At 48.4% G+C, this 20,532-nt stretch overlaps 1 protein-coding gene across 7 annotated transcripts in view; it reads left to right on the forward strand.

Annotated features, from left to right (window-relative positions):
* RAPGEF1 (Rap guanine nucleotide exchange factor 1) overlaps positions 1-20,532 on the forward strand; it is an 87,834-nt gene that overhangs the window by 61,598 nt on the left and 5,704 nt on the right. For 3 of the 7 annotated variants that reach the window (XM_068414162.1, XM_068414163.1, XM_068414164.1), the window contains 11 exons: positions 7,530-7,811; positions 9,194-9,286; positions 10,934-11,022; positions 12,326-12,437; positions 14,077-14,152; positions 17,266-17,350; positions 18,723-18,815; positions 19,179-19,364; positions 19,520-19,604; positions 19,821-19,915; positions 20,340-20,418. In XM_068414162.1, the coding sequence (XP_068270263.1) occupies positions 7,530-7,811; positions 9,194-9,286; positions 10,934-11,022; positions 12,326-12,437; positions 14,077-14,152; positions 17,266-17,350; positions 18,723-18,815; positions 19,179-19,364; positions 19,520-19,604; positions 19,821-19,915; positions 20,340-20,418 (1,275 nt within the window). The remainder of the gene's footprint in view (positions 1-7,529; positions 7,812-9,193; positions 9,287-10,933; positions 11,023-12,325; positions 12,438-14,076; positions 14,153-17,265; positions 17,351-18,722; positions 18,816-19,178; positions 19,365-19,519; positions 19,605-19,820; positions 19,916-20,339; positions 20,419-20,532) is intronic. The other 4 variants (XM_068414165.1, XM_068414166.1, XM_068414167.1 and 1 more) reach the window with 3 other exon arrangements.

A 20,532-nucleotide genomic window follows, 5' to 3' on the forward strand; every position in this document is an offset into this window, starting at 1 on the left:
CCAATGTCCTTACATGCACCATAGCTGACCCATGTAATACCATAACCACGGTTTATCCCCTTTTCCCTATCCCTAACAAGACAGAGATGTGAAACAGCTGTCAAGGTCTGGATCATTCCCAGGGTGACACCCTGCATTTCAGCGCCAAGAAGGACCAGAGTCCCTCTTGCAGTCTGCTCCTGAGCATTGACTGGAAAGACCGTGCGGTTTCACGCGAAGGATGCCATGAGCTGCACCAGTAACCCTTCAAGCACATCACTCTGCTGCTCTTATTCTCACATCTTCATTTTTTCCTCTCTCACCAGAGAAAGGCCACTCAAGTGAGCACTGTGGTGAACAATAAACCTGTTAAAAAATAAGCATTAGTTTTCTACCAGCCCAGCAAGGGAGTCAACGCTAGGGAGAGCACACCTTTTGTATAGCAGCCAGCTGAGGAGCTGGCCTCCCATGTACCCAAATATCAGTGGTGATTATCAAATCTCTTAAAATGATATGTCTCCTTCATTAATCATTATCTATCCCGTACAGGAAGCCAAAACCTCCTTAGATCAATGCCAGGAAGTCAGAGCTGATAAACGAAATGGCTGTCCATTGACCCGATGTGAGCAGCGCGTTGCAGGTTTGCCAAGCGTAGCCAATTTCAGAAAGTGCCCTGTGGTTTTTCTTTCCCTGGAGACTGGCGTGGGGTGGACAGCAGGAGTCAATCCCAGAGGGAAGGCCTGGCCCTGTACCCATCTGTTCGTGTGCAGGCAGCAGGAAAGCCGAGCCTAAACCATATTTTGCATGTTAGCCCATTAGCTCTGTGCTCCAGGTGAAGGACTAGCACCTTACTACTGATTTATGGGGCTTAAAAAGACTGTTTTCAAACAGTGTTTTGAAGCAAAAAAGAGGTGAAGTTGTTCAGAGCATCTTTACTCTTTTAATGTGTGAATTTCTTTTCTAGAACCCTGACTTTTTTTTTTCCCATCAGCGCTGCAGTCGCTCCCGCAGTCCAGAAGCCACCACTGCTCTGTCAACCCACTAATCGTCCTTTTCCCTTCTTTGCAGGAAATTGTGTCAGAGGTAATAGCTTTTACTGGATAGAGGCAGATCTTGAGCAACTGGATCAAACCTCATAGGTTTGGCAAGTTGAGCTTGTTTTTTACCCAGTCTGATTCGCGTCTGGTCTCCGTGCCAGCAAGGGTCGTGTTTGTAGTGTGGGCTGATACTGTAAGGAACTGCAGCATCGTATTCCCCATCCCAAGCCGTTAAATCCCACATCAGTGGGACAACTGGATTGTACTGTCAAGAATCATTTTAGGGATTCCCATCTCTTTTGAAAGTACTTTCTGTTGCTAGATGGTAGGAAAGGAGGTATGCAAAAAGAAAGCATCCTCCTTGGTAATGGTTGGCAGTAGTTTTTCCCTAGCTGATCAGCTCCCTTCCTTCTTCTTGTGAAGACAGAGATACTGTCCTTTGGTTTATTAACTCCTCGTGCTGTTAACTGGAAATGGGTGGGCAGGCACCCAAGGGGCAGGAATCAAATCTTGTTACTTCCCAGCAGCTGGGGATCTCTGCACTGATAGAGGAAATCAGTCCAGTGACAAGCTCTACTGCTGTCTGCCCACGTTATTTCCCACCAAAGGCTGCAGAAAGTCTTGCGTTTGGTTACAGCAAGGAACGTTTTCCTCACTGAAACAAGGAACTTGGTTGTTTCTCCGAGGCATGTGCATGCCATTACTGGAAATTTGGCTGCATCCTGCACTACGGGGAAATAACTTGCCTTTCTCAAAATGCTGTTTTTTCTTATGTTTTCTTTTTAATTAAGAAACATTTCCAGTAATTTTCCAGAACCCAAATTGGCTGTTGGATTCCAGCAGAAGGCGCGATTTCCTTATGAAAGCTCCAGTTCAGCGCTTCTGTTCTCACTTGTTCCCATCTTGAGCAAATTGAGCAAGTGCACAGAAAATTCACAGCAACTGTTTTTCTTTCTTGTGTGTGTGTTAACGTATGTTCAGGAAAAGGAGGGTCAGATAAGTGTTTAAAGTCTCGCACAAGGCAGACATGTGCTTCGCGTGTTTTCCCCGCCTCGCCCCTGTCGGTGCAGCTCACTTCCAGGCTGCAGCACACGCCGCAGCTCTGGTCCTCAGCAGAGCCTGAGCTGGTTTGATTCATATGGTGGTCCGATGGCAGGAGCCTCAATCAAACCGGGACTGGGAGATCATATTGTGTGAGATCGTTTCTGTCCTAAGCAGGGTTTGGCTCCTTAGTTTGGAGCAGATGGAAGAGGAAAAAAAGATTTGCAGCCATTTAACCAGCTGCTGAGCTCTAGGTATTGTGTTTTGCCGTTCCTGTTTAGCATTCCTTCTGCATTTGTGTCCATTTCCACTGCCCACAGCAGGCCTGGATGGTGGTATCAATAGTGCTGTTGCATGCTGGCATCACTGAATCCTGCTTCTGAGAACCAAATCCTCCAGTGGTTTATACATTTTTCTTGTGGTTGGAGCACTACCTGTCTCTGTGTCAGTCTCTCTAAACGGTCCCCTATTGACTTCATAGGTCACGGTTTTTGTGTGACTGACTTTTTAGGAGCCTTGTCTTTGTCTCCAGGCTCTGCCTTTTAATGATCTTCTTGCTAGATATGGTGTTATTGTCTACAAGCTAAACAAGAGTTGACGCTGTAGGGGCAATCAGATTGAATTCTCTTGATTGATAGTTTCAAAAGAGAGATGCCTGGTAGCATGGCTAATAAGTCTTACAAATGTTTTCTTCCCTCCCTGCCCCCTTATTTGTTTCGTTGCAAAGATGCACAAGAATCCCTCTCACTTAAGGAGAAGTTTAGATTTTGTGTTTTCTCGTGCAGAAGCCAGGAGACCCTTTCCCAAGGGAACAGCAAGCCCCATCCATCCATCTGCTATGCTAGCCATCGCTTAAAAACGGCAAGGTCAGCTGTGCAGCCAGGTCAGAGGCTTTGCTGAGAAACTTCCAAGCATGAGGAGTTGCTGCCTTTCCTGTGGCAGTGCTTGAAGCCATTCTGTTGGCAGGTGGTGTTTCCAGCCATTCATTGTAGGAGCATTTCCTTCCTCATTAGCAAAAGTACCTGGAAGCCCAGCATTGTGTCATGAGATAGGAAGTCTTTTCCAATAGTTGTCTATGCAATTACATTCTTAGGGTGTAGCAACTTTGTGCAACGCCCAGTATTTTGAGAACATAGTTCTCTGCTGTTAGAATTTGGGCATCCAGTTCTGGCACGTTGCCCACATCGTTCTCTTAATAGCATTAGCAGAGGAGATCTAAAAGACTGATCCTTTCCTCTGATAACTTCATGTTTTGGAAGTCTGGTGCTCTATCTGATCTGGGAGTGTCTGGCAGGAACACAAATTAATTTGGCGTTAGAAGTCTGTAGGGTAACTGAGAAGGCTGTGCTTAAAAGGTAGAGACTGTGTCTGCTGATGCTGCAGGTGCTCCAACAGCCATATAATTGAATTCAACTTTGAATTTAGGATGGAGACTGCAGTAACTCGCAACCAGTGACTCCCTGCGTATAAACACCCCATCTCCCTGTTGCTTGTGATCAGCCATGCCTAGTGAATGTAGAGGAGCGTCACTCTTCAAAGAAGTTTTCTATTAGAGTGCTTATCTCCTGCCATCTAATCCAAATAAAGGGTCATAATGTCACTGACCTTTGGGACATCCTGTAACAGCACTGCTAATGATGGAAAGCTGTTCTAAAATATCGACTGTTGCAAAAAATCAAAGGCAGCAAATTGAAAATGTTGAAAGACGCCATCTCTGGAAAACCTCTGTGTGTCACAGTGTGTGGTAAACATTCAGGTCTGGGCATTTTAGCTTCCTGCTGTTCCCAGGAGACAAGATTGCTCTGAGCTCAAAGGACGCTTTGTGGAAGTACTGCTCGAGTAGCAGATAGGTTTTTTGAACATCCAATTTACTGGTGAGATCTCTCTTTACTGGAGATCTCTCTCTTCTCTCTGTGTTGGCCATTTGCTGTCACAGGTCAGGCTCACTCATGCTGGGAGACCATCTTCTGGTCCTGTGTGGGAGCCTGGCAGCATGGCCAGAGCTTGCACAGAGGAAAGCATCCTTTCTCAAAGGATCCGGTTGCACGCTGCTTTCTACCTTTCCCAGAGATTAATTTGAAGTACTTCACTTAAAGCAAAGCCATGGAGTAGGAGGTTATGTCAGTACAGCCATAACCGAGGCCTTTCTGACCTGGCAAGAAACCTCTAAGCAGCAGATTAAAACAACCAGTGATTCATTTCCAAGATAAACTATTGCCTGTGATTTTTGGGTGGGGGGACTAAAGGAGGACAAGTTTGCTTGCGACAGTTGTGTTGAATGGACTGTCCCCTCCCAAAAAAAGTGTGCCTTTTACAGGATGACAGGGCTTCCAAGAGACGTACAACACCCAAGCCCCGTGGAAGCCGTGGCCGCAATTCCTGCTGCAGCTGCTGGCTGGGCTGGGTCGGACTGGGGAGCAGCAGGAATGGGTGCCATATGGACATCATCTCCACTGCAGGGTGGTTTTTTTCCCCCTTTAAAAGTATGCTTCATTCTTGGCTCTTGTCCCAGCACGGCCGCATAGCTGGAATTCCAGAGCTGCTTGCAGGCTCCGGAGGAAGGAGGGGGCTCCCTGGCTCGATTTCTACAAGCTGCAACTTTACAACAAGATTGGAAGTCGAGAGCAGCCTGGCTAATTAATGCCAGCACACCAAAGGCTTCTCTGCACTGTTCCCTTTGTTAACAGCATGCTGAGAGCATGTCTGTGCTGTTAAGTGATTGTTCACGGATCACATAGTGAAGATTAATGCATTTTCCTGGGTACCTGGGCCTTAAACTGGCGTTCTCAACACATCTCATGCCAAGTTACTGTTTTGAAAGGTTTATTGATGAGGCCGAGGAGAGATGAATGTATAGAGGTTGTAAATAGTAACGTATCCACATTCAAACTTTTAAAATTTATGCAATGTTGTGTTATATTTAGGTCTAAATTGCCTTTGAATTGGGATTAATGTCTCTGAAACTATGCAAGGCAGAAGCTGTGCACATTTTCCTGCCCCAGAAGCAGTAATTCATCTCCCCAAGCTGCTAGCTCATCCTGCAGGCAGGGTACCGGCAGCGTCTCAGCTGCCAAGCCTCCGGCCGGCATTTGCCCTGAGCTAACCCTGCCAGCACCATCACGCAGCATGAGGGCTGCCTGTCCCAGAGTGACTTGATTGAGGACAGTAATTTCCTTTCACTCCCGCCCTGCGTGAGCTCCACTGCTGCTTTGCAAAAGCTTGGCTTTTTCTCTGGGTTCGGCAGGTCAGAGACAAAAACCCTTGGGACTCCTCAGGGGAAGATGTCCATCAACTACAAAGTGAAGGACGACATATGCCACCTCTCCTGCGGGCACGGGAAGCCCAGCTCTAGGGGAGCTGGCACGTAGGTCCTGTTTGAGCAAATGATTTCCTTTACTGGAGCAGAGGATCTTGATATCAGTACAGCAGTTTGTTGAGGGGCTTCTTGAGAGCTGCTGCAGCAGTGGTTCTCCATTTGCTTTGCTCCTGTTCTTTTTCTGGGGTCTAGCCTGGGACTTGGGGCAATAGTTGGCATATTAGCGCCGGTGAGATCATGAAATACCAGGGAGACGGGGCAGGCATAATGAATCTGCTGAGCCAAGATGATGTCATGAGCCTGGCGTCTTACGAGGGATTTAGTGTTTTGTGCCATGCAAGTGAAAATGAATAAATGTAGAGCATTTATCCAGGCAGAAAGTAAATACAGAGATTAGACTTGTCATTGTTACTGAGGCAGCACCAAAAGCTGACAGTGTCCCTGGAGCCAGGGCTGCTCATGCGGAAAGAAATGGGCAGGAAGAGAGAGGAGCCTGTCCTAGAGCCGGTCTCCTTTTAGCCACAGGCATGTGGTAGGGATTTGCGTTTTAATTATTTTTCAGTAGTCTTTTAAGCTCTCTTTCCAAAGCATCTCCCTCTGCTCGCCTGTATTATGGCCTGCAACATGTTTTGGGCCCCGAGAATACACCCAGAGCGCTGCCAGACTCCACGCACGGCGGAGGGCAACCACTCGAGGATTAAGGTGGTGGAAGGTAAAGTCTAGCCATTGACCTTTACTTTTCCTTTCCTTTGTAGTGGAAAAGCTTTTTTGCCCAGGCTTCTGGCCAGAGGCTGTTCTCAGTTTAGGTTTTTTAAGCTCACATCTTTCCTAGGTAGAAAAAAAACCACTGCTGAACTGGATGGTGCTGCCGCAGCTCAGGTGACAGACTAAGCTTTGCTTTTTATCACCCGCTCAACTCTCCTGAGAAAATGTAGCCTGAATTCTCCGATTCATGCCTTTGTTTCCCCTTCTCCTTTTTACATCACAGAGGTGTCACTTTTCAGCCTGGTTTGAGCAAATTGTGTCTGTGCTTCTTGAGAGCTCTGTAATGCACTGTCCTTCTGCAGCAGATGTCTCAAACAGCTTCATTTCAGCGTGGGTTTTTTTTGGATTATGTGATTCTTCCTGTGTTGGCTACAACACAGATCTCGCTAGTAGTTGAGCTCTATGGGGTTTAAAATAAACTCTTCTCCAGCAGGTTTAGCATTATTGTTTTGTTTTGGGTTTTTTTTTGGTGGATGTCAGCTTTGTTTTGGACTTACCCTGGTGGCAAATCTTACTAGCAGCAGATGTTAAAAGACAGAGGGTTGCTCTTGTTTTTCTTGGCACAATATATTCCCACTGCACCCTGTTTAATATTATCTGAACAGTAATCTGATGATTAGGAGAGATCGTGAAATAAAGCTTTACGCAGATGATCTCTTTTCATCTCTTCAGCTGACTCTCCAAGGCAGCGCATTAAGGGATCGGTTTGATAAGGAATTCATCACTCCTGAGGGCAATTACCATTTTTACTCCCTATGTTTCTCAAATGGAAAGGAGTAGCAGTGTAATCTCCTTTATCCTTAGGTGTGACTTTGAAGACAGTATCCAGCTGCTCCTCGCTGGGAGCTGTGTGTTCTGGAACAGACTTGACACAGTAGCTGTTAAATTACAGGGCTGGAGCAAACGGCATCTTAAATTTGGATCCTGTGGAAAATCCCAGAAAAGCAATAAGCACTCTTGAGTACTTTTGTCTAGCTAGATATTTCCAGCGTGCTCACAGTCGTGGTTTCTGTATGCCTTTGCATCCACTCAAGTGATTTTCAGGGCAGTACTGAGACATCCAGGCTTTCCCCCTGCCTAGCCAAGGCTGGATACCTGCAGGTAAACACCCTGGTGCCCACCTTCCCTCTGTGAGATGAGCAGCTGAGCCGCTGTTTGTGCAAGAACACGCCTCTCCGTGAACAAACTGGCCAGCGTGTCCCAGGTAGTGATTCCTGCTCTAGCATGTGGATGATAAAATGGTGCTGCCTCTGTCAGAGAGGCGCCTGTGTTAGAAATGCCTTGTGCTCTCACTGCTACGCTACTGCCGATCTAATTACTTTTTCTTTTCTCTGTCTCTTTCCTTTCCCCACCTTCCTTGTTTTTGTGTTGTGCGTCTCTGCGTCCTGTAGTACAAATCTGTGTTTAGGTCCTACTCCCAGGACTTTGTGCCTCACAACCAAGTCTCCATACCTCCTTTCCTCTCTTCTACCTCCTCCTCCTGCTCCACCCCACCTTTTCCACCCGTCCACCCATCTCAGAGCTCTGACCTAGCGGTGCCCGCCGCAGCCAGCCAGTCACCCAGCACTGTGGATGTGCCAAACTCCTCTTCTCAGGAGAGCAGCTTTAACGGGAATGCTCCTGTCTGCCTTCCTTCTGAAACCTCTTTCACTGATTCTCTCCAGACGCCTTCGGTGAGACTATCCAAAGAGTTAATGCACCTTAACACGAGGCTGAGTTTATTTGTTTGTTTTTTTCTTAAGAAAATGTCTGTTGTGTTAATACATGCTTAATGTGATCTGGTTTCCAAATGTGTGTGAACTGCAGAGAGGTAATTTCATATAAAAATGGTGGCTAGAAAAAATAAACAACCTCAACAGGTTTGAGAAAATGTTAGCCCATGTATAGGAAACATAAAATGTCCAATGCTGGTGAAGGGGAGAGAAGAAGTTGCTGTAGCTTCCTGCAATTGCCATACAAAGCTGAGGAAGGTAAAGGAGTATTTTGTGAGGTTGGTTTCTATGTTTCTATACACGGACTCCTAAGAGTGCTTCGCATCCTGCAGTTGCTGCCATGGCAGGATTTGGTGATTGCTGCCCTGCTCCTCCTAAGCCCCTGCTGAGCCCCAGGAGCGGGGGGTGCAGCCCAGCTCTGTCTCTCCTGTGCATAAAAACCTGTTGCTCTCTCCAGGCTCCTGCTCTTCCCGCTTGCCAGCAGCCCTCGCTGTGCGCTTGGTGGCAGTGCACGTTGATGCAGTTAGGCTGACACTGATCCCACACTGACACGGCACTACTAATTTAAGGTTCCAGATCAGTTTTGCAGATCACTTGGCAGGTTTGTGCATTACAGCTACTTTCTTAAACACCTCGTTTTCAAGGCAGTTCCTCTTTTGTTTGCTGCAAAGCCTGGAGCTCTTGGGATTTAGAGCTGTCAGCACAGCGCATGGTAGTGCTGCCTCTTCACAAAGTTTGGAAGAGGGACACCGATTGCAGAGTAAATGATCTGGTTTTCACACTTCAGACCTGACCTTGCTGTTGCATCTTCCTTGTGTTGGGTCTCTTACAGCCCAGAAGCCCTCGACTTTGGTTTGCCCTGGCACGATGGCTCTAGTCTGTGCCTGTAGCATAGTTTGGGAGATACATTTGGCACCCTCTGGGCTGCAGGGCTGATGTGCATTTAGCAGCAGGACTACAGCATGGGTAGGAGAGGCCCTTGTGTGTCAAGCTCTGAACGCTCAGCTTCCTTAACCCTGAAATCCGCACGTGCATATTTGCGTATTGCACCTTTGCAGTCTCACGTGGAGGCCACGGCAGCTCTTGCAAAGCAGTGCCTGCTGCTGTCCTGCTGCAGCTCAGGGCCTTCGGGATAGCCCTCAAGAGCCAGGAAATAATCACCCCCGGGAAGGTACAGCCTTGGTGGCTGGTGTTGGCCGCTCAGCCAGAGGAAGGGCTCCCAGTTAGGTGACAGCAGCTGCCGAGAGCGCTTCTCCTCCCAGCCCGTGGGCACGTTCTCTCACTAACATTAAGTGCTGGCTGGGGGCACCATCACGTATTTCCTTTCATCCTGTCTCCCTTAGAGTGAAAACGCCAGTGAGGAGGCTGGTGAGGGTGAATACGTCAATCTGTATTCCTCTGGCCAGACCAACGGGGAACTCCCTCGCTCTGAAGGAGTAAGTAACCTGGAGAGGTCCGGACACCGGGAAGGGTCTGCCTGGTGCATGCTGAGTTCTCACCGGGGCTGACACGCTTGGCACCAGCCTCTTCTGCACACCGTGGAGCTCCTGTGTCCGTCCCGCTGCCCCAGCTCCCTTGCTGGCAGTCCCTCTGCTTGCCCACTCCTGGCTTGCAGGCTTGGGTGGCCCCTGGGTCCGGGGGGAAGCAGGCAATGCTCTCGGGGTTGCGGTGAGCCCCGGCAGGAGGCAGAAACAGCTTTTCCTGCTGCGCTGGTTCGTTTGCGCTTTGCTGTCTGTCTGGAGCTGCTTGTGAGGTTCCCTGCCAGAAGGCTGCACCCTGACCAGCGCCGTCCTGGGGCCGTGTCTATTCTTGTCACTGCTTTGGCTTCCCTATTTTAATACAGAAAGCCTTGTGCTCTAAATTTTTTTTTGTTTCCTTCACTGTTTGGATACAAAGTAAGTGATTGATTTAGCATTGTAATCGCACGCTGTTTCTTCCTTTACTCAAGCCTTGTATCTTAGATATTTCCTAGAGGAGACAGGGCGTTTTCCATTGCAGGGAGGTACCGTCTTCCTGTTGGGTCATAGGAAACAGCAGCAGAGGTCTGCAGTGATCTTTTTGCCTGCCCTCATCTTGGAAGGCACATCTCCTACAGGATGTCTCCGAGACCTTTATCCATGCTGGCGTTAAATATGCCAAGAGATAGCGCTCCCATCGCTTCCCTTCAGGACACACATCTAGGCAGACCCATCCTTTTGAGCAGCTGCGAGCTGGTTCTTGACTTTGAAGCAGAGGGCTTTAAAGATATAGTCTGGAAAAATTCTCTAGACACCAAGAAACCTAAGCTCATCCATGTGTTTTCCAGGCTGAATGGATAGCGTGTAGGTGGTGTCAGACCAGTCTGTTCAGTAGATTGAATTTCCAAGTTTCAGTCTGCATGATGTTAAATAATTCCAAACTCCAACACTGTTAGATTAATATTCCTATTTGCCGTTCATGGGTCTTTTTCTCCTTAAATGGCTAATTTAAAATGCTGTATCTTTGCTTTGAGCTCTCTACCTGCTGTTCCATGCTGTGGGTTCAGATGGTTCTGCTTTTTTGCATTAGCTTCATTTCCACAGCGGTGAATTGTGAAGTGGAAACGTTGCATCATTGCGTAACCTCTTCCGATAGGAGAGAAGGGAGGTAGGAACAGCAGTGTGCATCCACCCCCTAAGACAGGCTGGTTTGGGGGGCTGTGACTAGCGGGGGGAGCTGAAACTGGAGGGTTTAGAGCTGGCTGTGTCCGTTTTGATTAAAGCAGAAGGCGAGTGTATTTCAACAGTGAGGGCTGGAGGAAAAAAAAAAGTTGTGAGATGGTTAAAATCCAAGACAACAGCTGACTTGTGTTCTAACTTTCAGCATCATTTCACAATGTTAAAAGCAAACAGTACTAATTGCACTAGTCTCCAGAGATGGTCCCAAATTTCCTGTCTAATTAACTTCTGTGTTTTCCCGGCATTTGGCATTAACTTGCATAAATCTTTAACCGCTCTGTAGGAATTTACAGTAAAGGGCCGTTTAGAGGCAGTCAGACTGTAAATGCAAGGCTAGCTGTGGTGTAGGACCCCATGTAATAATGAAAAACTTCCTTCTCTTCGCAGGAATCTCCCCCTGCCAAAGACGGCCACTCCAAAGACTCCACCTCGAACAGCAGTGCCATGGGGAAGGAGGGCAAAGATGGTGCTGAAAGGTGAGCCTGACCCCCCTGCCTCGAAGGGTACAGAGTCTCACCAGCATCCCGTTAGCCCTGCCCTCTACCAAACCATCCTTGGGGCTGCCTGTTCTGCCCTCAACCTTCTCCGTGTTCTCTAAGCCAGCTTTTTTGCACAACTGGTGAGTGGTGGGATCCTGCTGAACAAGGAGGATCCTGGCAAGATGTCGTTACTCAGCTCGGCGAGCCTTAGGGGTTCGTGCAGCCTGTGTTAGCCATCCTAAGTCCATCTAAATGGCAGTCCAGTCACTGGCTGCTCCCTCCTGCTTCCAGGGAAAGGTGCAAAAAAAGCCTGTATCGCTGTTGGGAAATAGTCTTCAGAGGGAAATTTCTTCCTAACCCTGCTAGTTAGAGGCTGACTGAGGCCCCGAAGCAGGAGGCTTTATATCCCTTCTAATGCTCTTAGCTATCATTTGTCTATGTAAATGAAGAGGTGCAGACTGTAACAGATGGGCTTCAGAAGGAGTGGAGTGAGTGCTTCCCTGCTGCTTGAGATTGCTCTTCAGTTGCATTTCTAAAGCAAAAACAGAGAAAGGCATTGTTTAGCCTGTGACAGGCAACTTCCCTCCCCCATTTTCCTGCAGTTGGTTTGAGGGTTTTAATCCCTGCAGTGAAGGAGACAATGCAAGAGTGCTGTGCAAAGCTCACTATCTGCTGAAAGTACTGAGTGGTGCACGGGATTTTGTCCTGTGCCTGGGGAAAACTATAAAGAACATGCATACTTTTTTTTTTTAAGGAATACAGGCACAGAGAGCATGTGCCCAGGCACAAGAGTACCAGCCTTTGGGGGTAGGAATAGTAGAGTTGTGGATGTACACCAACAAAGTGACCAGAGCTTTCAGCTCTGTCTTCCTGCAGAAAGAGAGCCTGTCATCTCCCCTTGCAGCAGCACAACGGATCATGAGCTGACTAAGATGTGTATGTGTAGAGTATGCTCAGTCTCTATACATTTGAGGAAGGGCTTAGATTTGTGTGCACTGAAAATTTGGTGGATTAAGGAGACATGGAAGTGTGTACTTATGCGGGGCGTAGTAAAATCCTGTCTTGCTATGCAGGCAGACAGGCGTTCAGTCCTAAAGGTTCATCTTTCTCTTTTCAAGAGATGCACAAAGCAACAGAATTAGAGCCAGACATTTGGGCTTGTTTGCAAAAGATTTACCTCCAGACTGTCTGTGTACTTACTGTTGTTTAATGAAGGTTTGTATGCTGAGAGCTGGGGTGGGCCCATCTCTTCCCCTGGATGGGCAATGACACCGATGGGTATTTGCCTTTCTTCTTACAGGCAGCAGCAGTCACCGGATGCTTTGGAATCATCTCAGTTGGAGGAGGAGGTGGACGAGCTATCCCTTATCGACCACAGTGAAATTATGGCTAGGTTAACACTGAAGCAAGAGGTAGGTGCATTCAGGGTTTGCTTTCATACTCTTTGGTTTATGCTGTATTGAAATCTCATTCTCTGTGTGCACAAGCAAGGCATCAGCTTTTATTTGATAGGAGAAACTGGGTTGCAGCAGAAGTGGTATGCAGCTTTATGAGTGCAGGCTGCTGTGAAAGTGTGAGATGCTGGCACAGGCAGGGAGGTACATCCATCGACGATGGATGAGGGTTTAACACAATGTGAGATGCCTCTCTAAAAACCAGCTCATCTTGTGCCCTTTTCCCAGGCTGCTCCTTCCCATCTCTTCAGCCTACGACAGTCTGAAATGAAGCACCTGAGAGTCTGAGCACCATAAATCCAGGAGCGGGTTTATGGCGTTGGCCTTTCAGTCTGAAGGCAGGTTTAGCAGCTTTCCCAAGCAGGACGTTATATTGCTGATGTGGAAGAGCAGCCAAAGTAACTGTTTCAGTATTTGAGAAATGGCTTTGTTTCTAGCCTTGAGTGCACTCCCAGGCAGCTTTGCTCACTATGCTCTTGAACCAAGCTGTCTTTGACATGCAGCTTGAGGGAACAGGCAGGCCTTTGAAGCCTCTGTCTGAAAACCAGAGAGAATCTATCATTTACTGGCACTTCACGAGCATTCTTTGGTCAGCTGAAATGTGCAGGAGAGAGTGAGAAGCTATTACTCGTTCCTTAAGTAGTATTTCATGAGTCTTGCCAGAGGGTCACCTGAAAAATTCACATCTTGGGACATAGCTGCTCCATGGCTGTAATTCATGGTTTTTTCAGTGTCTTGCATATTGAAATGACAAAGACATTTCTAAGGGAAGCCAGACACGCCTCCAGTCTCCTCTGCAGGAATATTTCCTTTAAAAAACAATTACAAATCAATGATTTCTCAACATTTGGGACTAGCAGATCTGTGCCAACTCTTAACTTCTTTTTTCTTTCTTTTCTTTACGGTCTCCGTGTTTGAAACGGTGTAAAACTGCCACTGGAAGCTGTTTCCTGCAGCGTGGAAACTGCTGGCTGAGTGATAGAGCAGTTTTGCATATTTTTAGTTGTGAATTGCAGTAGCTGGAAGAATGATGTTTTTAGAGAGTGGTAAGGCGGGGTCAAGCAGTTAGCAAGGCTGTTTTCTGCTCCTGGTTATTGGATCGCTTTAGGTGACCTCCAGCCAAGTAGTTCCAGATTAAGGAACTAACTTGCTTGGTTTTGATGTTCCAGGACCATGCAAGTTGCATTCATGCCCTCTCACCCCACAGCCGCTGTAGTACACGATCCTGCACTTTGAGGCAGTTCACACAGTGTTGCTGCTCTGTTAATGGTCTTCTGGGAGCGTTTGGGAGTCTGGGACATTTCTGTTCATTCTTCTGTGGACAGAAAGTTCAGATTTCACTGAGCTTCTCAGCCTGGCCTTAAGGAGTCAGAGACCCTGAGTGAGGATCAGCACGGATCCTCACCTGGGACACCAAATGCTTTGTTCAAATTCCAGGATTAGCCCAGCACTGAAGACCATGTCCCAGCTTGTGCTGTGAGCAGTGCCAGGAACATTGTGTACTCTGCCGGTCATGGCTGAGCTTGAACCCCAGAGATGGTAAACCAGGACGAAGGGAGCTTAGGCCATGCCTAATGTGTTTCTGTCCTCATTGCAGGGAGATGATGGGCCAGATGTTCGTGGTGGATCCGGAGACATTTTGTTAGTGCACGCAACAGAGACTGACAGGAAAGGTATGGTGGGTGCACCAAAACAGAGCTGAGGAGCAGCCTGGCGTGGCCCTTTGCTGCTTGTCTTCTGCGTCCCTGCAGCGTGTGCAGTTGTGACGTGGCTGCAGGCAGCTGGGCCAGGGTGGAGAGGGCTGCTCGTGATCCTCAAGTTGCGGGGGGGTTGTGCTTATCTTTGGTGAAATGGAGGTAAGCTGGATAAGCGCCTGCTCATTCCATTTAGCAGCAGGGATGGTATTAACTCCTCGTAGCCCAACTGGTGGAGCTGGGGACAGTGCTGAGTTGGTGTCTCTGTGCCTGCCGAGGCAGGCCACTGCCTTCTGCGAGTGCAGGTGTGACCAGCCTCTTGTGGCGTGGATCCTGTTTTCAGAACTGCTCCTTGCTCTTTGAACTTCAGGGAGTTGCTGCAGTGACTGTTGCATCAAAGTAGGAGAGGAGGGACGTTGTCTTGGGTCTAATGCAGTACCCGTGGGCATCAGGCAAGCTGTCCAGGTGCTGGTCTGCTGACACCCCTTATTTTCAACTCACCATGTCACTTCCTAGTCCCGCTCTGTGCCGCACACATGCGGGTAGCCACCCAGACCAACTCAGAGAGGGAATCCACAGTACAAGAAAGGAGATGTGGGGAGGAAAAGGGAAGTTAGCAACCCTTAGCTCTAGATTTGTTAAAACCCCGCTGCACCTCTCCAAACCCAGTCACCACCCCCACGAAGCAGCTCCTTTCCAAGACCTGTGGCAAAGACAGCCTTTGCAGTGTTCCCAGAGAGTGATTTTGAACCTGCCAAACACATTTGTGCTGATGGCCTTAACCAGGATTGATCTTACCTCCTGGGATGCAAGGCAAAATGCACTAACCCACTGAACCACTCGGCACTCACATTTTAGAGGTTTGATAGTCAAAGGGGAAATATCTTTTGTGTGCATTTTTAAATGGCAGGGTTTTTACTGTAGCATAAGGTGTTTGCGATTACTTACCAGCACCATTCAGCTAGCAAGAAAATCCTTCCCCTGACAGTTCTGTTTCCCTCTTTACACTGGGCATCGAGTCCAGGCAGAAAGGACCAAAGTTAGGAACATACTAGAGAGGAGAAGGCAATTGATTGTGCCGAGGCTAGATATGTATATTTTAAAAAAATAATCTAAATGAGATGGTGGAAATACCCCTTATAAAAATGCAGAAACTGGAATAGAGAAGCTCTGATTTAGTCCTGCTGTTCTCCAGAACAAGCATCGCATTGGAAGAACTTCCCTCCTGTTCCTGATGAAAGACAGCTACAGGGTAAAGGGGAGCTCTGAGGATGCCATGCACAGGGAGGTGAAAGCCATGGAGAACCTCTCAAGAGCAGGAAAAACTAGAGCAGGATTTTAAATGCACAGTGGCGTGGACAGGGCGAGTGGCTGGGTGGAGGGAGCTGTGCGCAGTGTGTTTCTCAGAATAGCCGCAGAGCTCGGCCGCACAGGCTCTGCCAAGCAGCTGAGCTGAATGGAGCACAGAGGAATTTGTGCTATGCTAACCCAGTGTTTGGGTGACTGAGAGGGTTAATGAATTAAGCTTACAATGAGAAGAATTCAGGGCTTGTAAATCAATCAGCCAAACGGCACAGAGGGGTAGAGTTAAGAGGCTTTCCTTTAAAGATGAATTTCTTGGCAGCTTCGAGTGCCAGAGCAGACCAGCTGTATTACCTCACGTTGCCTTTTGGGCAGATGGGAACCCAGAATAAATGTAACTCCACGCCCTGTTGCATGATGCTTCTTGTCCATTTGAGTTTTCTAAAAGAGCTAAATGCAATAAGGGATAAAGAGAGACTTGTGATCTTTAGGAATAAAATCCATGGTCAGGTAAGTGCTCGCAGCCACACGCGCTTGCTGTGAGCGCAGGATTACAGCTGGATGAGGCCTGGGACTCACCCCTGACAAGACCACCGAGCCTCCAGCTGATTGTCTTTGACCAAACTGATTGAAGAGCAGGAGGAAGCGGCATCTCTGTGAGGCTCCTGCCAAGAGAAACACCGCAGGTAGAGAGGCACAGCTATCACCCCGTGCCTGCTCTTTCCCACCCTCCACATGCCATGGAGGGATGTTACATGGGTGTGGGGTGATCCCTGTGGTGGCTGAAGCAAGCTTTACAGGTACATCCTAGCCTGGGCAGGCACGGCAGGAGCTTTTTCTCCCCCTTTGCACTACCAAGGCTCTGCCAGCGGTTGCAGGGCAGGGGCAGCGTGCTGTCCCACTGCACCGCAGCGCTGCGTGGCTTTATACTGGGACTCATAACTTTCCATTTTCACTGCTGCTGTCCACAGTGACCGAGCCTTGCCCGGGACTGCGAGCGTACTGACATCTTGACCTGAAAGCTGCTTTCCCATTTGCAGTTCTTGCTCTTTCAAATTCCATCCTTTGTGCCCATGATGATGGCTGAAGCCTTCGCAGTTCTGGGGCCTGTCCCGCCCGCTCCTGCAGATCAATGAACACAAGCTGACTACGTGCACCGTGTCAGCGTCTGTGTTGTGGCAGGGTCATGGTCATGGTAGCATCAGGTTTTGCAGTGCAATTTACTGTTCTTTTGGCTGAAAATACTCTTATATTTACGCTGTCCTGGGGCAGATTTCCTGGAACATAGCGAGGGCAGAGCGTCTGCAGCACCATATCATCATGGCGAAACACGTGTGTTCCTGGTCAGGAGGGAAGAGCCACCGTGTCTTTGTGCAGGACTCTCTGCTGCCTAAGCAGTAAAGACAGAGAACAGGCACCCACCTCGTACCATCAGATCTTCTTTTTTAAAGTATCCCCAAGGTCTAAACCACATTTTTCCTTGACTCAATAGTGAAAGTTCCTGTCCCACAAACAGGTGTTTTTCACTGACCCCTTTGGTGGTCACACAAGCGAAATGACAAGCCTGAGTGCTGCAAATGGGAGCCAGGCCTGTGGGGACGGGGCAGTCTGACTGTTGCTCTTGTGCCGTAGGGTCCATCTGCTGGTAAGAGCCAACAGCACAGCATTTCTGCAAAGGCTGTGTCAAAATGTGTCCCTGTCCTCTTCCTCTAAGACTGGATTCAACCTTACAAGAAGCTTCCTTTTCCTGAAAGCAGCATTGACTGAGTCTCTGTTGTCTTTCTCTGTAGATCTGGTGCTGTACTGTGAAGCCTTTCTGACTACATACAGGACATTTATCACCCCTGAAGAGCTCATCAAGAAGCTGCAGTACAGATATCCTTTTGCATGAGTGGCAGTTCACCCCCACCAGGAATCAGAGCCGAGCAGTCGTCGTAGAGGGAGTTGGTGGCAAGTTGTTTGGTCAAAAGCCTGCTGACAGCGTGGTCAGTACTGTGCTTGCCCTGGAGGTGTCCCAAGCAGGACTTCTTTCACCTCTGCACCCTGCGTATGGGAAACGCTGCTGGGCAGGTCCAGGCAGAGGGGAGTACTGTACCTGAGTGTAGTCTCCTGAGGGCCCTGGCAGGGGAGAAAAGCAGTTCAGGTTTTCTGTACATCACTGGGGAACTGGTCATTTGTTTGGGACATCTCGTTTGTAGAATAGGGATCCTGCTGCCTTCTGCCCTCCAGAGGGGCCGTGGGGATTGCCTGCTTGGGCAGGTGTAGTTTAATACTAGAGATGACTAAACCGTCAAGACCTCTTCTCTCTCTTATTACAAGAGATGCAGCACAGAAGATGATGTCCTCTTGACCTCCCAGTTCTGAACGGAGCTTGTAACTGCTAATGAGGCGAGGGCCCCTGCGTGGCAGGGTGAGCATGAGCATTGCTGGCAGAGTATGGAGAAGGCTTCTCGTTGAGCACGCTGCCTGCAGTTCCTTCCCCTTGACTCTGTTCCCGTGGCTCCCTTCGCCGTCAGCTGAGCGGGTCAGTGTCTGGGTTCAGGCAGTGCAAAGACCTCGTGGGTTTCAGTCCTGTATGTGCAGAGCACGTCAAAGTGAGCCTGACGTCACCCTGTCCTGCGCCGCAGCTCGCCAGTGCCATCTGCAGCAGAGCCACCGCTCCCCCTGCTCCTGCTGGGACCAGCACGGCCAAGGACACAGCAAACCTCGCTGCAGAGCGGTTGTCAGTGAACGTACTGGCTGGGGCGTTCCTGCAGGCCCTTCTCAACACTTGACTTACTGATGACCTTTTTCTCTTTCCCTTTGTCCACCTGGCAGAAGCTTTTTCAACCTGTGCTGTCTCCCCTGCCACCATTCTCCTTGCAGCAAATTGGGCACTGAGGAAGGCAGAGGTGACATCTGAGATCTGTTATGAGACCAGATGTCACAGACCAGTGGGGGACATCACAGCAGAGGAGTGCTGCTCATTAAATTCCACCTTAGAGAGAACAGTTTCAGGGTACACCTGCTCTTCTAGCTGCAGTTCTGTGAGGCTTAAGTACCTCTTCACACCTCTGCTACCTGCAGCTGGTGGCAGCTTAATACCATGTTAATTAGAGCCATATCAGTGTCCCTTATCTCCTGGAAACTGAACACCAGTTTCAGTCAAGACAGACTAGTACGCTATTGTAGTGTTCCTCGAGGCAGCGGGTAGTTGTACTGATGCTGGTCTGACCACCCTGAGTTGATTCTTTAATTTGAAACCAACATATGAGAAGTTTTGCCACTTCCCCGACACGTTTAAGAAGCGAGTCAGTAAGAACACCTTCTTCGTGCTGGTGAGAGTGGTGGATGAGCTGTGGTGAGTTGCCGCCTTCATTTCGGGATCTGAGGTGTGGGGTCAGTAACAGAAGTCTGGCAGTTATGAGTATGTGGGTTTTAAACCATCTATGATGACAGCTGAAGTCCCCTAGCCTGACCACAAGACACCTCTAGTGCTGAACCCTCTTGTTGGAAGAGCAGGTTCTCAGTGTGTCCTATCTGGGTCAGAGATTGTAAAATAACCAGTACAGAAGAATCTAAGAAAGGAAGAACTGGGAAGGGGAGGGATTTCAGTCACTCGATTCTGCTTGTAGGAGAGTGCCAAGACTCAGTTCAGATACAAACTCTGTAGTTCAGTCTCGCAGCTCTGATGCCTTCCCTGGGTTTTCTGGTTTTCTCTCAGCTTAGTGGAGCTGACAGAGGAAATTCTCAAGCTGCTGATGGACCTGGTCTTCCGACTGGTCTGCAACGGGGAGCTGAGCCTCGCCAGAGTGTTACGCAAGAATATCCTTGATAAGGTGGATCAGAAGAAAATGCTGAGCTACGCCAATTCCATCAAACCCCTTGCAGCCCGTGGGGTGGCAGCCAGGTGAGGAAAGATGCGTGTAACCATACCTCTGTCCTATGAGAGACAGAACATCCCTTTCTTGCAGACACAACAGTTTTCTCAGTCCAAAATATAAGAAAGGAGAGACAACAGGTCGCATTTTCTTAGCCTTTATACTTCATCCTTGTTTCCTACAGGCCAGGGACCCTGCATGATTTCCACAGTCACGAAATAGCTGAGCAGCTGACCCTCCTAGATGCTGAACTCTTCTATAAAATTGAGGTACAGAGGCGAGGATGGGGTAAGGGTGGTGGGAAGGATTTGAACATGTACCCTCTGCCATCTCTGGTATTCCCTGCCGGCTGTTGCGTTGTAGGAGACAGCTGAACTTGTGTCAGCAAACGGCTGTGAACACGGACTGTGACTGGGAATCTTGAAGCAGAAATGCCATTTTAATGTGTGGTTTATTCTCACCCCTCTCTGCTTCTTCCTCGGCAGATACCAGAAGTTTTGCTTTGGGCAAAGGAGCAAAATGAAGAGAAGAGTCCCAACCTGACACAGTTCACAGAGCACTTTAATAACATGTCCTACTGGTAAGGAGCAACCGTGGCACTGAACTGTGCACTGGTTCCCTTGTTACAAGTGGGAGAATGCATATTTTTGGCCAGGAAGTAGATGCAGGGCACTTATTAAAGACCCCAGAGCACAAGAGGAAGAAAATCAGGAGGGTTTTGGAGGACACTGTAACCTGGAGGAATTAGCATCAGCACCATTGAGCCCTTCAAACAAACATTCCCCGTGCAAATAAATGCACTCTGTGAAGGGTTATTGTGGTCATCCTTGAAATTATTCTTTGTTGTGAGTTTGACTGCTCCATTTCAGTTGGAAGCGTCGTGAACTTTTCAGTATTGTTGATCCATCCGTATTAGTTATCAGTTTGTAAATGAAACAACAAGAAATCTGAGATCTGCTTAAGTGGGTTTATCTTTCTGTGTTTTCTTCTGTCTGTTCTCCCAGGGTCCGTTCAATAATTATGCTACAAGAGAAAGCCCAAGACCGAGAGAGGCTGCTCCTTAAATTCATAAAGATTATGAAGGTATCAGCTTGGCTCTTGCTGTGAATCACACACACTGCTCCTTAAAGGAGCAGGGAGTGGGACCTGCTGGTTGGTTAGAGCTGTTTGATGCTAGAAAGCTTTTCAGATCTCTGG

This window comes from Nyctibius grandis, chromosome 16 (genome assembly GCF_013368605.1).
Source record: "Nyctibius grandis isolate bNycGra1 chromosome 16, bNycGra1.pri, whole genome shotgun sequence".
Lineage (NCBI taxonomy): Eukaryota > Metazoa > Chordata > Aves > Nyctibiiformes > Nyctibiidae > Nyctibius > Nyctibius grandis.